Consider the following 15,506-nt stretch of genomic DNA (forward strand, 5'->3'; position numbering starts at 1 on the left):
TGATAACCTGATACTCTGAAATGGCAAACAAAGATTAACCCTCCCCCTCCTTCAACAGACTCACCCCGCCCCCCGCCCCTCCAGCCCCACCCAGCGCCTCCTCAAGCCCCGCCCCCGCCTCCAGGCCCCGCCCACCTCCCTCCTCCAGCCCCGCCCCCTGGGCCGGGGTAGTCGCTACGGAAGCCGCGCGAGGCGGCGGGGGAAGATGGCGGCGCCCGTGTCCGTGTGTCACACCGCGTGCTGCGCCAACCGGGCGGGCGGCGGGGCCGTGTCCTGGGGGCGGGGGGGGCTCCTCGCCTTCGGCAGCTGCCGCGACGTCGTCCTCTACGAGCCGGCGGTGAGAGCTGAGGCGCCGCGGGGCGGGCCCGGGGCAGGGGATACCGAAAACGCCGGCCAGTCAGCTCTCCTGAGACTCATTTTGGAGTTCGAGAAAGCAAGCGCCCTTTACCAGGCCTGGGCGACACGAGGGAGGGATCCTTATCAATCGTATGCAGCGAGACAAGATCTGCCTACGGGATGTATTTCCCGCTTAGGTGCATGTGGATAAACTTCCCCAGGAATCTTATGCGTATTCTCTGTCCAAAGAGTAATTTTAGTCATAGAATCCTAGAATGGGTTGGAAACGACCTTAAAGATCGTCTAGTTCCAGCCCCCCTGCCATGGGGGGAATGCCCCAACCAGGCTGCTGAAGACCCCATCTAACCTGGCCTTGAACACCTCCAGGGATGGGGCAGCCGCAGCTTCCCTGGGCAGCCTGTGCCAGGGCCTCATCAATCTTGTTGTGAAGCATTTCTTCCTAATGTCTAGTCTTAAGTGTTCCTCCTTCCAATTTAAAACCCTTCCTCCTCTTCTGATCACTATGTGCCCTCATAAAAAGTCCCTCCCCAGCTTTCCTGTAGGCCTCCTTCAGGGTGTAATATTGTTGTAAACTTCACAATAGTCAAAGCTCTTGCTAATTTGGAGCTGGCTCCAGCTCTCTACCTGACCTTGGATTTGAGATCGGGAAAGAGTGCAAACAGGGGCTATTACAGAAGAAGACACATCTGTTCAGCACAGATTGTACTTAACACAAGACCTAAGGGTGTGTGGAAAGACGCTGTTTGAAAGAACATGTGATCAGAGGGGCATTCTGTCTGCCTTTCAGTTATTTGGATGAACTTAAATCTACTTTAGCTAAAATTAAAACATTGCACCTTTTGTAACATAACAACTTATTGTATCACGGCGGCGCGTGCAGAGGCTGGGAGTGCAGTCTCAAGCTTGGTGCTTTCTTGCTGTCCTGCAGGCGAGGCGAGTGGCCACTGCTCTCCGTGGTCACACTGGCCGGGTGAACTGCGTGCACTGGGTCCGCCGGCGGGATGGTGGTGAGTAGCCGGCCTTTCTTCCCTCCCCGCTGCACCCCTGGGGGTCGGAGGTGGGGTGTCTGCCCCAGGCAGGGTCCCCTCTCTGGGGAAGAAAGATGGCAGGGTCAGTGATAGAGAGGCTGCCATTAAAGAGAACGGCAACAGGGAGCTGCAGCGCTTCCAGTGCATCCTCTCACCTTAAGACCGGCCTCCCAGTAGGGATTTCTTCCTAGATTTCCCAGTAGTCTGGATTCCTAGCAGGGAAGAGTGCAGGTGGCCCCACAGGAACCTGACTCACCGAACTCAGGTGAGCAGTAAGCAGGGGCATCGGTGGGGCCAAGGCCAGCCCAGGGGACCCGGGGCTGTGGTGGCTTTGGGAGATGGGCAGCTGAGGTGCTTGTGCTGCCAACAGGCTTTTTTTGACTTCATAAACTGCTTTGCGATGCCTTTTAAAACATCTCTGGCTATAAAGCTGTAAGTAGCATAGAGGTCATACCCACACAGAAGTCATCTTTCAAGATCAAAATGTTTGAGACTCTTAGGAGGCTTTTACTTGATAGTAATTCCAGGATTTAAAGTTGCGTAGTGCAAACTGTTCAAAGGCACATATTCTTGTGCTTTTGGGCATTTGTAGCAGCTCACTGACAAAAAGAAATGGAGCCATGGATTAGACTGTTAATTTAACGTCACTGTTGCTTTTTGGCAGGGGGAAGTACTGAGGTGAAAACATTCCTTTTTTATAATGATAAGAACTGTCATCCTTTCAAATGGTTGCACCGAAATATTTTCTTCTTAACATTGATCAAAATAAATTCTGTTTGGTTAGATTTGTCTTGCTTTATATTCCCATCCCTCAAAAAGACCAAACAAAAAAAAGAAAATATTAAACAACACTGCTGGATTTGAGAATCTTTTTGGAAATACATATTTATCACATGATATTTTGTGAGTACTAAATGTAACTGCTTATGGTGTTGACTACTGTTACAAAGAAAGTATTTGTAAAACTTACCAAAATATATTTTTTAGCTTCTGAAACAGAGTTAATTTCTGGTGGATCAGATAAACAGCTTATTCTTTGGGAACGGAATGGAAAAGGAATGTGGAATAATCAGGTAAGCGGGAATAACCTAAAGCTCTGCTTCCTGTAATGTTTCGCCTATCACAAATTATCTGTTTTGTTTGTATGTCTTATTCATCCATCTTCATTTTACCTTGAGCATTGAAACCCATGTGTATCTCCTTCAAGTAATTGGGTCAGAAGGGACCTTAAAGATCATCCAGTTCTACCCGCCCTTCATTGGGCAGGGACACCTCCCACCAGACCAGGGTGCTCAAGGCCCCATCCAACCTGGCTTTGAACACTTCCAGGGAGGGAACATCCACAACTACCCTGGGCAACCTGTGTCAGGGCCTCACTACCCTCATTGTGAAGAATTTTTCTCTAATACCTAATTAAATCTTCCCTCTTTCAATTTAAAGCCATTCCTTCACATCCTGTCACTCTCCCCCTTGTAAAAAACCCCTCCCTCCCTTCAGGTACTGGAAGGTCGCTATAAGGTCTCCTCGGAGCCTTCACTTCTCCAGGCTGAACAACCCCAACTCTCTCAGCCTGTCCTCATATAGGAAGTGCTCCAGCCCTCTGATCATCTTTATAACCCTCCTCTGGACCTTTTGCAACAGTTCCATATCCTTCTTATGTTGGGAATTCCAGACCTGGACACATTACTCCATGTGGGATCACAGAATCACAGAATCACAGAATAACCAGGTTGGAAGAGACCCACCGGATCACCGAGTCACTCATAAGAGTGGAGTAGAAGGGGAGAATCCCCTCCTTCGACCTGCTGGCCACGCTTCTTTTGATGCAGCCCAGGATACAGTTGGTCTTCTGGGCTATGAGCACACATTGCCGACTCATGCCAAGCTTCTCATCAAGCAGCACCTCCAAGTCTGTCTCCACAGGGCTGCTTACAATCACATCGTCCCCAGTCCCGTATTGAAACCAGAGATTGCCCCGACTCAGGTGTAGGACCTTGCACTTGGCCTTGTTGAACCTTATGAGGTTCACACAGGCCCACTTCTCCAGTTTGTCCAGGTCCTCTGGATGACATATCATCCTTCTGGTTTGTCACTTGCACCACTCAGCTTGGTGTCATCTGCAAACCTGCTGAGGGTGCACTCAATCTCGCTGTCTATATCATCAATGAAAATATTAAAGAGCACTGGTCCCAGTATGGATCCCTGAGGAACCCCAGCTGTCATGGATCTCCATCTGGATATCACAGAATCACAGAATCACAGAATAACCAGGTTGGAAGAGACCCACCGGATCACCGAGTCCAACCGTTCCTACCAAACACTAAACCATATCCCTCAGCACCTCGTCCACCCGTGCCTTAAACACCTCCAGGGAAGGTGACTCAACCACCTCCCTGGGCAGCCTGTTCCAGTGCCCAATGACCCTTTCTGTAAAGAATTTTTTCCTAACGTCTAGCCTAAACCTCCCCTGGCGGAGCTTGAGGCCATTCCCTCTTGTCCTGTCCCCTGTCACTTGGGAGAAGAGGCCAGCACCCTCCTCTCTACAACGTCCTTTCAGGTAGTTGTAGAGAGCAATGAGGTCACCCCTCAGCCTCCTCTTCTCCAGGCTAAACACCCCCAGCTCTCTCAGCCGCTCCTCATAAGGCCTGTTCTCCAGCCCTTTCACCAGCTTTGTTGCTCTTCTCTGGACTCTCTCCAGAGCCTCAACATCCTTCTTGTGGTGAGGGGCCCAGAACTGAACACAGTATTCGAGGAGCGGTCTCACCAGTGCCGAGTACAGAGGGAGAATAACCTCCCTGGACCTGCTGGTCACGCCGTTTCTGATACAAGCCAAGATGCCATTGGCCTTCTTGGCCACCTGGGCACACTGCTGGCTCATATTCAGTCGGCTGTCAACCAACACCCCCAGGTCCCTCTCCTCCAGGCAGCTTTCTAGACAGACTTCTCCCAGTCTGTAGCACTGCATAGGGTTGTTGTGCCCCAAGTGCAGGACCCGGCATTTGGCCTTGTTAAACCTCATGCCATTGGACTCTGCCCAGCGGTCCAGCCTGTTCAGATCCCTTTGCAGAGCCTCCCGACCCTCCAGCAGATCGACACTTCCACCCAGCTTAGTGTCATCCGCAAACTTGCTAAGGGTGCATTCGATGCCTTCATCCAGGTCATTGATGAAGACATTGAACAGGGCTGGACCCAGCACTGAGCCCTGGGGAACCCCACTTGTCACTGGCCTCCAGCTGGATTTCACACCATTTACCACCACTCTCTGGGCCCGGCCATCCAACCAGTTTTCCACCCAGGAGAGTGTGCGCCTGTCCAGCCCAGAGGCTGACAGTTTCTCAAGCAGAACGCTGTGAATATCAAGCTATTGACCACAACTCTCTGAATGCGACCATCCAACGAATTCCTTATCCACCAAACAGTCCCCCCACCAAATCCATATCTCCAATTTAGAGAGAAGGATGTTGTAGGGAACTGTGTCACAGGCTTTAGAGAAATCCAAATAGATTACATCCACAGGTTTTCCTATATCCACTGATGTGCTCACCCCGTCATTGAAAAGCCACTAGGTTGATCAGGCAGGACTTGCCCTTGGTGAAGCCAAGCTGGCTGTCTTGAATCACTTCCCTGTCCTCTGTGTGCTGACAGGTCAGTAGTTCCCAGGTGTATCTTTTATGCCCTTTTTAAAAATAGGCATAATGTTACCCTTCTTCCAGTCACCAGGGACTTCTTCTGATTGCCGTGACTTTTCAAATATGGAGAGTGGCTTGGCGACCACAGCTGCCAATTCCCACAGGACTCTGGGATAGGTAGTAGGTAACCCATTTCATAGGATCTCAAACTACATTCGGCTTGTCATTTTAAAATGCACAGAAATGTGGACTAGGAGGAAAATGCACCTGGTTTGATGGCAGAATGTTCTTGGAAATGAATAGTTTTTGATCCTGATCCATTTTAACTGTTTATGTATTTAATTAAAAAACCTGACAGATTTCTTTATTTAAATTTTCCACTGATGGTGGTGCACAGCCTCGTGTCAGTCTATGAAAAAGCTTGTGGCTAAATCTGCACATTTTAATGTCAATTCTAGACTAGTGTAACTTCTGAAAAACAGGCAAAGTTCTAAATTGGACCAGTCACAGGTTCTTACTGGGGCCCATCTGGCTGTATTTTGGAAAGGGATGTCAATTACATTTATGACAATATTTGGATGAATGCTGGATGACTTCTAGTGGCAGAATTAAAAGCTGCTCATTTTGCTGTCTGTGTTTGAGGAATAGATTACAAATCAAATTGCCTGTATTCATTCAGTAAGAAAGTAGGTACTTGAGTCTAAATTTAGGGGTTTTGGTTTTCATGTTGATATTTTGAAAGAGTAATAAGCTATTTTGATTTGTGAGAACACCACTAAACATTGCAGCTAGAGCTGCTGTAGCTGCTACTTATTCCATTGTGTTCTCTGCTCCATCTTCTTCTCTAAGGTTCTCCAAACTTTTATGAGATGTTCCTTAGGGTGAGGGACATGAGAAGGAGAAACGGGAGGAAAGCTGCTCTTCTTAACTTCTATACTATTTCCAGCTTTCCTTAAGGAATGGTGAAGTTTGTATGGTGTGCACAGGAATATTTAATTCTGTTCGGTTTTCAACAAATCTTATTGAGTTAATACTCATTAGTGCTGTATCCCTTCTCTGTTTTCCTGGAATATGCTATAGCTTAAGCTTAGCTTGGCAGGTGCTCTGCCACTGTAGGCATACAACTTGTTTTCTTTATTTGATTATTTTATTTCTTAAAATGGCTTTACAAATTCTCTCGTATAAGTTACTGGAATTTAATTTTGTTCATTTTTTAAACTTTATGTTGTATTCAGCTTGTGAAGAGCATTCCTCTCAAAGGCCACTCTGAAGCTGTTTGTGCTGTGGATGCCGTGTACCAGTCCCATGATCCTGATTCAAATCTGCTCATAGCTTCTGCAGCTTCTGACTGTACTGTGAGAATCTGGTCTCGAAATGGTTCAGAAGGTAACTTTTTTAACACTGGGGACAACAGGCTGGCTTAATAAAAATGATAAATGCTGATATATTGAAGTACTTGGTAAATGCTGACATCTTTTTTAACGCAATTACATTCAGTTTTGTTCGGGCTTTGGTACATCAGACCATTGTATTGCTTTTTGAAAGCTGAGAGTTATACTGTTTTAACAGCTTTGGGTCAGATTTGTTCTGCAGAATGATTTGTCTTTGTTTTTCATAAATGATGTTTTGTCTGAATTTAGTTGTTTCTTGTTCAATGTGCATTTTGCCTTGTAACATGTCAGCAAACTGGCTGTATGCGAGTGTGCAGTAAAATTACTTAGGAAAATGATTAATGCTGGCAATAGAAAGGTGAGGTTAAACTAGTAATTTGTTGCTATTTACTTGAATCCAATGGAGTGGGGGATAATAGGATCTTAACCTTCTGTTGAAGTAGGCCCTTGCATGGACACATGGGAGAATAGCTCTTTGAAATACCTAAGAAATAAATAGAGCAGATAATCTAGATTTAAAGTGTTACTTGCTAGTTCAGTTGTACTAACTGCATCTCCCAAGCTACTTCCTTCCTTCCTTATATACTTGAAGATTTCGCATTGCTCTGCTTGGATGAGGGAAATAGATGGGAGTTGCCAATCTTTAGTCCCGTGTTCTGGAAGATGTTTCTCATGCTCCCAAAGAAGGCCACCATCAAAATCTCCTCCGAGAAAAAGAAGAGGAGGGTGATTGTCTCGGGGGTTCCTTTCTAAAGGGAACAGAGGGACTTATCTGCAGACTGGACCCACTCCACAGGGAGGTCTGCTGCCTACCCGGCGCGTCAGTGAAAGATGTCACTGAAAAACTTCCTTCCTTGGTGAAAGACACAGATTATTACCCTCTGGTAGCATTTCAAATTGGCAATGATGACACACAGTGGAGGATGCTGGGAGCAATTAAGAGAGACTTCAGGGCTGTGGGGAAAACGATGGAGGGCTCTGGGGCGCAGATAGTGTTTAACTCCATTCCAACACTAAGGAATGAGGAGCAAGAGATCAAAAAGAATCACTTGATTAATACCTGGCTCCAAACCTGGTGCTGGGTCCAGCCCTGTTCCATGTCTTTATCAATGACCTGGATGAGGAATTCAAATGCACCCTTAGCAAGTTTGCGGATGACACTAAGCTGGGAGGAAGTGGGGCTGAGACCAGTGGCATGAGGTTTAACAAGGCCAAATGCCGGGTCCTGCACTTGGGGCTCAACAACCCTGTGCAGCTACAGACTAGGAGAAGAGTGGCTAGAAAGCTGCCTGGTGGAGAAGGACCTGGGGGTGTTGGTTGACAGCGACTGAACATGAGCCAGCAGTGGCCCAGGTGGCCAAGAAGGCCAATGGCATCTTGGCTTGGATCAGAAACGGCGTGACCAGCAGGGCCAGGGAGGTTATTCTGCCCCTGTACTCGGCACTGGTGAGACCGCTCCTCGAATCCTGTGTTCAGTTCTGGGCTCCTCCCCACAAGAAAGATGTTGAGGCTCTGGAGCGAGTCCAGAGAAGAGCAACAAAGCTGGTGAAGGGGCTGGAGAACAGGTCTTACAAGGAGTGGCTGAGAGAGCTGGGGGTGTTTAGCCTGGAGAAGAGGAGGCTGAGGGGAGACCTCATAGCTCTCTACAACTACCTGAAAGGAGGTTGTGGAGAGGAGGGAGCTGGGCTCTTCTCCCAAGTGACAGGGGACAGGACGAGAGGAAATGGCCTCAAGCTCCACCAGGGGAGGTTCAGACTGGACATCAGAAAAAAAATTTTCACAGAAGGGGTCACTGGGCACTGGCAGAGGCTGCCCAGGGAGGTGGTTGAGTCACCTTCCCTGGAGGTGTTTGAGGGATGGGTGGATGAGGTGCTGAGGGGCATGGTTTAGTGTTTGATAGGAATGGTTGGACTCGATGATCCTGTGGGTCTTTTCCAACCCAGTGATTCTGTGATGTCCTTTCCTTTTCATCTTGCTGTTGTGGTTTCTGTAAAGAGATTTTTCTGCTTTTCTGCTGTTCTGATTATTCTGATCTAGATGGCTTACCAGTGTAACTACTTCTAGGATCTTAGGGGTGTTTGCAGGAAGACTGGCTTTTGCTCACCTCTGTATCTACTCTTGTAGCAAATGGATTCAGTTTTAGCTCTGTGTGTAGTTAATCCTGATCCTGTTGCTACAGGATATAATTTACAGTAAATAGCGGTTCTGATACGTTACCACACTGAAGCTGTACAACTTGAATACTCAGTGGAGAACAGTGACTTGCCCTCTAACTCAGCGAACTCTGGATGAATTTCTGTGGGCCCACAGGAGATAACATTATTATTAGTGTCTTGAAAAATGTATACTTTTTCAGATTCTTAAAATTGAATTGGAAATCTCAACTACATAATGATAGGAGAAAATGGCAGTGTGACTGTAGTACTACAATGAATGAAATCAACACTGTCTGCTGTTGTTTTCCAGCTAAATGCATTGAAATTCTGCAGTTTGGAAATGGATTTGTTATGGATGTCTGCTTATCCTTCTTGCCTGGAAGCAATGGTAAGTACAGCTGCACATCTTGAATATCGGTGCCAGAAAAGTAAAATCTAAGAAATCCCACAAACAGATTTTCATTTGACTGCCGCCAGATCATTGTGCCGTATTTTTTTGGTTTTTATAGAATCAGCCAAAGCTTTTGCTTGTATCTGAAGATTTTCACTGAGCAGTTAGAAAAATACTGACAAATTACAAAATGATGCTCAAATGAGGTTCTTTAGAAGTTCTCTGAGACAGAAAGCTTAAAACCAGGGTAACAGGGCTGTAAGTAGATGGGATAGGATGATGCTGTTAGTTTTAGCTGCTTCTTATGCTGCTGCTGCTTATGTTTGTTCTTGTTGTTTGGATTGAAGTGCAACATCCAGACAATTAATCTGCAGACCTGCATCAAAAGTTAAGGATTAGTGAGCAGTGTTTATCACCTGTTGTGTCTTAAATGTGAAAAAAAATAGGTGCTGAAGAAGTTTAACCTGATTGTTCAGTATTGATTATATAGTTTTCTGTTAACATAAATGTTCAGATTTTGTAGCCTGTCACAGACATATTTTTCTCTTACAAATCTGTAGAAGATTTATTTAAAAAACCCTAAACGTATCCTGTAGCACAATACAAGCCAGATAAATCTGTTGAGTTAGATTTGTGTATCATTAGAGCCTTTCACCTGTGTTGGAGGCTTCTGAGAGAATAAGTACTACAGTTTCTTACTGTATCTGGAGTTTTCAGCTATTTGCTGCATGTGTTACATGCTGCTGTGTTGCTTGATTGTATGCCTCCAGAGCAGTTATGCAGAAATGTATTTTATTCTTTGGCTTGTGGTGATTCTGGGAGATATGAAAGCTCTGTCAAGATATATTGTCCTATTTGGAAAAGCTAATATCTGTTTCCAGAGTGTGTCTGATAGGAAAACCAGCATATGCACCTCTGAAGGACTTTAAGCCTCTCTTTTCTGTTTTTCATGTAAATATATCAACAGGTGGTTGTTGAGATGAAGTTAAAAGACTTGAGGGTAAATTAAAGTCATTACCTCCAGTGTGTGAATTTTTGTTTTGAGTGTTTGTGGTATCAGTTTAAGGAGTATAAAGTTTATAGTACAAAATAATAGGTTATTTCTTCGTTTATGATACTGTAAAGGTAAGAAATTCCCACCATAACACTCTAGAGCATCTATTTAACATGGAAATTATGTTGCATATGAGACAAGTGACCCTTCTTTTTGGAGGAACTGTAAGTGAAGGTTATCATATTCATTCTTAAAACCAGTAATAGGCTTTTAATAGAGCATAGCCATGTTCTGTGTATTCTCCCTAAACCTGACATAGTACTCCATAAAACTGAATTGGTTTTGTTCAGGGGAGTATGTTAATTCTGAAATCTAAATAAAGTAGCTTAAAATTTATTATTAAAAGTCTCACTACTGATCATTTTGTCAGAAACATTAATCTGTAATGGCGGTTTGGAATATGAATGAGCTTCAAGGAAAAATGATCTATGATAACTTTAGGAGTTGCTCTGAAGTCTTTATGAAGGTTTTGTTGGCTTCTGTATTAAGATTTAAACAAGGTTTTCTCTTGAGAAGAATCTCCAGTTCTTAAGTCAGGGAGTAAATACAGAACTATTTTTCTGAAAGTTGTAAACTGTTCTCCCGAACTAGAAGCATTTACAGTTACCTCTAATTTCACCAAGCAAACAAATTTAAAGCTTGCATTGAAAATTGATTCATGTGTAATGGATACTTTAACTTTCAAAAGACACTGAGGTTCATGATGCCTAGTATTTTAACTGATTGTCCTTGAAAATAAATGTTCTGTTTTGCAAGAAGAACCATTTTTATGAATAAGTCAAATGGGGAAAGCCAATAGACTGCTCATAAAAACCTGACCAATCATTTGTAGCTGGAGTATAGTTTAAGCACTTTACTGGCACCCTTGTGGTTATGGAGCTTCTTTTTAGTTTCTGAGTCTTGAAGAAAAGCTTCGTACTGTTTTGTTTGGTTGGTTGCTTTTTGCCTTGTGACATCTGCTGAAACTCTGCTTCTAAAATGCCCAGGACTTGATTCACTATTTTATAGATTTTGTTCAGCTCTTTTGCATGTACTGTGATTCTTCCTAGCACCTGGATAATTGTTGCGTTGTAGCTTGGCCTCTGACAATTACAAATTGTCTTCTCTGAACTGAATTACAACAGGTGAAAAAAAGAGGGAGTGAACCTGAAAAAGCTTTGGTGGTCACACTGTCACCCTTGCAATAGCACCACAGTTTCCAGTTAACTTTTTATACTTCCTTTGCAGGACTTGATCTCAGTCAGATCCAAATACTACTACTCCAGAGCATTTGTGTGAAAAACTATATACTAGTCTGGTTTTGCCACTTAGGTACTTCTTGATAGAACTTCCTGAATACATTTTTTACATTTATATTTTTACATTTATCTGATATAACAACTGGATTATAATTATTTTCTAGTTTTTATTAGTCAAACTTGTACTCCATTGAATAAATATGTAATTATGGTAATAGACCATAAAATATATTTTCTTAGAAAAGGATGGTGCAGGCTCCAAGAACATACATGGCATTGTATTTTGTGGAAAAAACACCTCTTACACTTGCCCAGTTTCCATGGTCCTGAAGACCAGCTCTCCCTTTAAAAGAGCTCATTACTTCCAGTCTAAAGTAGCCTTTTTTGGCCCCATGTAATGCAAAGAGCAGGTGAAATATGATCTTGAGGTTGGAGAGAAGCAGCAGTGGTAAAGGTGTGAGAATGTGAAATGTGACTTAGAAGTGTGAGAGGACCAGCAGAGAACTAGACACAGATTTGGTACAGGCAGAAGGAGGAAACTGACATAGAGCATAAACTTGCTATGAATATGCAAGGTGATTTTTTGGTCTATCCATAATAAAGATAATTTTATCTTCTTAAAGGGATGACAGCTTTTTTTAAACCAAGTACTTCATTTTAGTAAAATTTAGTGTTTTGTGTTCTGCCTGGACTTGAGAAATGTGAATGTCTACCCCTGATAACTTATTTCTTCTGCTGTTTCAGTCCCTAGCAGTACTACTTCATCCTGTGACCCCAAAAGAGTGGGGTGGGGGTTAATTATTTTTCCCCATCATCATTTGTGGGAGAGATGAACTACTACATTGCCTAACTTCTCCTGGTTTTCCCCTTAGGCATATTTTTGTCTGTTTTTATTCAATAGACTTATGTTTTTTGTGAGATAGCTCATAGAAGTAAACTACTAAAGACTTGAGTAGGTGTGTGATAATGTTAATTTCTTTCATATCTTTGTGTATAATGAATGGTGGTCTGTCTTCTTATTTCTTGTGTAATAATTATGCCACCTCCATCTGTGACTTATTTTCGTTGAGTTAGGACTTGGAACTCTGTCAGTTCTGAGTAATTTTGTTTTACTGCTTGCTCCTTTTGTATTTAGAGCAAATGCCTGTTGATACCAGTAAAAGAAACATGATTAATTAGAAATCTCTAGTATCTGAACTTCCTGCAGATATGTGAGCTTGAAGGAGACTATTCTTTTGCATCTTAAGTATTTGTAGGTACTATTTACATGCCAAAATAACTTGAGTTTTGTGTTCTTGAACTAGGTTTATTGCAAACAGTATTAGGTGCCTAATTTAGAAAACACGAAAAAGTTATGTCATGCTTGCCCATTTGTATTATTATGTTTATTGATACTATATTGTTTTTTGTTATTTATATATTTTTTCATATTCTAGTGTATTAGATTTTGTAACTTGAGTAATTAAGATTTTTTTTTTCCCTTTTCCAGTACCAGTACTGGCTTGTGGTGGTGATGACTGTAAAATACATTTGTTTATACAGCAGAATGGCCAGGTAATTACAGTTTTTGTCTCTTGCTCAGAACGTTACTAAGTTCTGCTGCTTTTCTTTACATATGCACTGCTGATTTCTTTGAGGTTCTTCAGTAACTCTCTGTCTTTAGATAGCCATCACATACAACTATCTGTTGACATAGTTAATTGATTTTTATAGCTAATGATGAAATGTACATACAGAATGTTGAAGTTGGATTCGGTTCATAAAGGTGTGAATTTTTCTTAGTTTTTCCCTGTGTGAAGGTAGCCTGTGTTTCCATTCTCATTGACATAAAATAGCTGCAACTATCCTTTACTGAATATCCATGTATTGAATTGTCCATATGGAAATGATGTTACTTTAAGTCTATAAATGGAATTGTATGTTTGTTGCTAAGTATGCTCTTTGTGTTGAATGCTTCTGAATGTTGAAATAAATATTTGAAGGAGTATCTGATCTTCTAAAAAGTATGCACTTCTTTCATGTATTATTTGGAAGCTGTAGCTAGCTTTATTTTTTCATACAGTTCAATGTTCTTTTGGAGTGCTAGAAAGATATTCTGTCCTTTCTTGCATCTGTTGAGAAGTTTTGATAGACAGTAAAGCATGTGTTGAATGACTGCTTTCCAAAATGGAAGTCAGTGTCTCTTCTTTCTCTCTATCACTCTCTTAAAAAAAACCTCAGTCCACAAACACAGTGCACCAATGAACCTACCACTCAGAAAATCCTGTTGAAACCAACATATGTAGGAAAAAAAAAAGTTTTTTTTTTTTGCTGTCATCCCTAAGATTTTACATTTACTTCACCCTTTATCTGCTATGTTTGTTAATTTCTTGACCACTAAGCAGGAAAGAAAGTTGCTTTCTTAACTGTGTTGGCTGTTTTTTCCTCCTATGTAGCTCAAGAGTTAAATCAATTTAATGACATTGTCTGGGAATTGGCAATGGCAGAATGCCACTCATGATTCGTAGTGTGCTAAAGAGACTTTAATGTCAGAGGTTGTGCAGTTGTGGAGATTTTCCTCATTCAAAATCTGGAACTTGTTTTCTTGTATGGTTCAGCTTAACAAATAATATAAAGTTTGACTGCCAGAAGTGTTGAGATTATAACTTTTCTTGCCAATTGTTGAACAAACTTATAAGTACAATAGCCGTCTTAGCCATTGTTAAATAGAGTCAGTCTGTGGAGGATAAAGTAAAGTCATTGGAATAAACAAGCTGCATCTTCAGCTTCACAAGGAAGTTCATGCTGCTGTTCTTTATTGGGAGGTAGGAAACTTTAATCGTACTAGGGATAAGGAATTTTCTGTTATCTTACATGTGTTATTTTTCACACATTTGCCTTCAATTATAGGAAGTATTTTCACCAGCTGTCCTAGCGGAGTTTGGGTTCAGTCTTTCTGTTTTCTAAATGAGGTGGGATTTCTGGTTGGTGTCTAACTTAACTTTCTGAAACATCTCTTTTAACTAAATTGGCTGTACAGATCTCAAAGGGAAGAGCCCAGATTTGATTCTCTGTGGAGTAAAAGTGTCTGCATAGTGCATTACAGCTGTTAACAGAATGGAAACATCCTTGTGAGCCTTCTGCCATAAATTCCTTCCTAGCTGCTGAAGTGAAGTTCTCTTTAGTCAGATTCTCTCAGATCTGCTGGCATCTTTTTATGGCCTCCGTAGCTCTACTTTTAGAGGTATTTGGAGGAAATGTTAGTGCTGTCCTGTCATTTTTCACAGGAACTTAGTGTAGAAGTGTGATAGAATCTATGCCTCTGCATCCTTCTCTAATTGGTAAGGGACTGTATCACTTCTGTTAATTGTGACTCTTGGAAACCTTTACCTTGAGTTAACATCCTAAAAAAACCCAGAGCATATGAAACCCAGGGTAGAAAATAACTTCATAACAGGGCATTCTGATGAAACTTGGAGGGCAGTGTTATGCTTGGAGGGAGGATGAGGCATCCTCAGTTAGCTGATAAAGTCTGCCTTTTGGTAAACTGATTAACTTTACAGTTGAAATGTATTTATTCGTAAAAGCCGCTTGGTTTTTGAAATTGACTGGGCAGGCTTCAAATCCTCTAGGAATCTCTACCCACAGATCCCTTACTGTGTTAAGCAATAGACAGAAAATGATCTCGTTGCTTTTCTGAGATCTTGAAAGAGGGTATTGATTTATAAAAGTACCCAGGGAAAAATCTTTCAGAAACCATTATATGTCTTCCTGCTTGAGATATTACAGGCCTATGGAGGGAAAGTAAGTATACCAGAAGGTCAAAATAGAGCTCTAAAAGAAAACATCTCTATGTTGTGCTTGGTTTCTGTGAGAAGATTTTGCTGTGCATGTTTGAGTGCTTCCCCCCAAAAGTTTGGCGTGATTGAAAAGTGGAATAAGAGATAAAAGATAAAGAGATAAAGATAAATCAGGCTATTTCTGATTCTACAAGACTAAGAGCTGGATAGAGGAGTGTATCACATCTGATGTCCAGTGGAGAAAAACCGAGAAGATTTGGACCTCTGTTACCTTACATAACAGGTACCAAACTTCCAAACTCTGCTACCCGCCTAGTCCTGAAGGACATATATCCAAAGTAAGGGCAGAATTAGTCGTGTGGTGTGTGCTGGACATGCCCACAGACAGCCAGGCTTCATTATTTCTGCTGCCTACAGAACAGCTTTATTGTTTGCCTAAAAGGAAGACACCAGATTGCTGCTACATGAAAGTGTTTAGATTAG

At 42.5% G+C, this 15,506-nt stretch overlaps 1 protein-coding gene across 1 annotated transcript in view; it reads left to right on the plus strand.

Moving 5' to 3' along the window:
• Positions 1 to 201: 201 nt before the first annotated feature.
• Positions 202 to 15,506, plus strand: part of ELP2 (elongator acetyltransferase complex subunit 2) — a 39,214-nt gene continuing 23,909 nt past the window's right edge. Inside the window, exons 1-6 of the mRNA XM_069853341.1 lie at positions 202 to 337; positions 1,286 to 1,364; positions 2,373 to 2,458; positions 6,250 to 6,400; positions 8,872 to 8,949; positions 12,734 to 12,798. Of these exons, the coding sequence (XP_069709442.1) occupies positions 206 to 337; positions 1,286 to 1,364; positions 2,373 to 2,458; positions 6,250 to 6,400; positions 8,872 to 8,949; positions 12,734 to 12,798 (591 nt within the window). The 5' untranslated portion in view covers positions 202 to 205. The remainder of the gene's footprint in view (positions 338 to 1,285; positions 1,365 to 2,372; positions 2,459 to 6,249; positions 6,401 to 8,871; positions 8,950 to 12,733; positions 12,799 to 15,506) is intronic.

This window comes from Phaenicophaeus curvirostris, chromosome 3 (assembly GCF_032191515.1).
Source record: "Phaenicophaeus curvirostris isolate KB17595 chromosome 3, BPBGC_Pcur_1.0, whole genome shotgun sequence".
Lineage (NCBI taxonomy): Eukaryota > Metazoa > Chordata > Aves > Cuculiformes > Cuculidae > Phaenicophaeus > Phaenicophaeus curvirostris.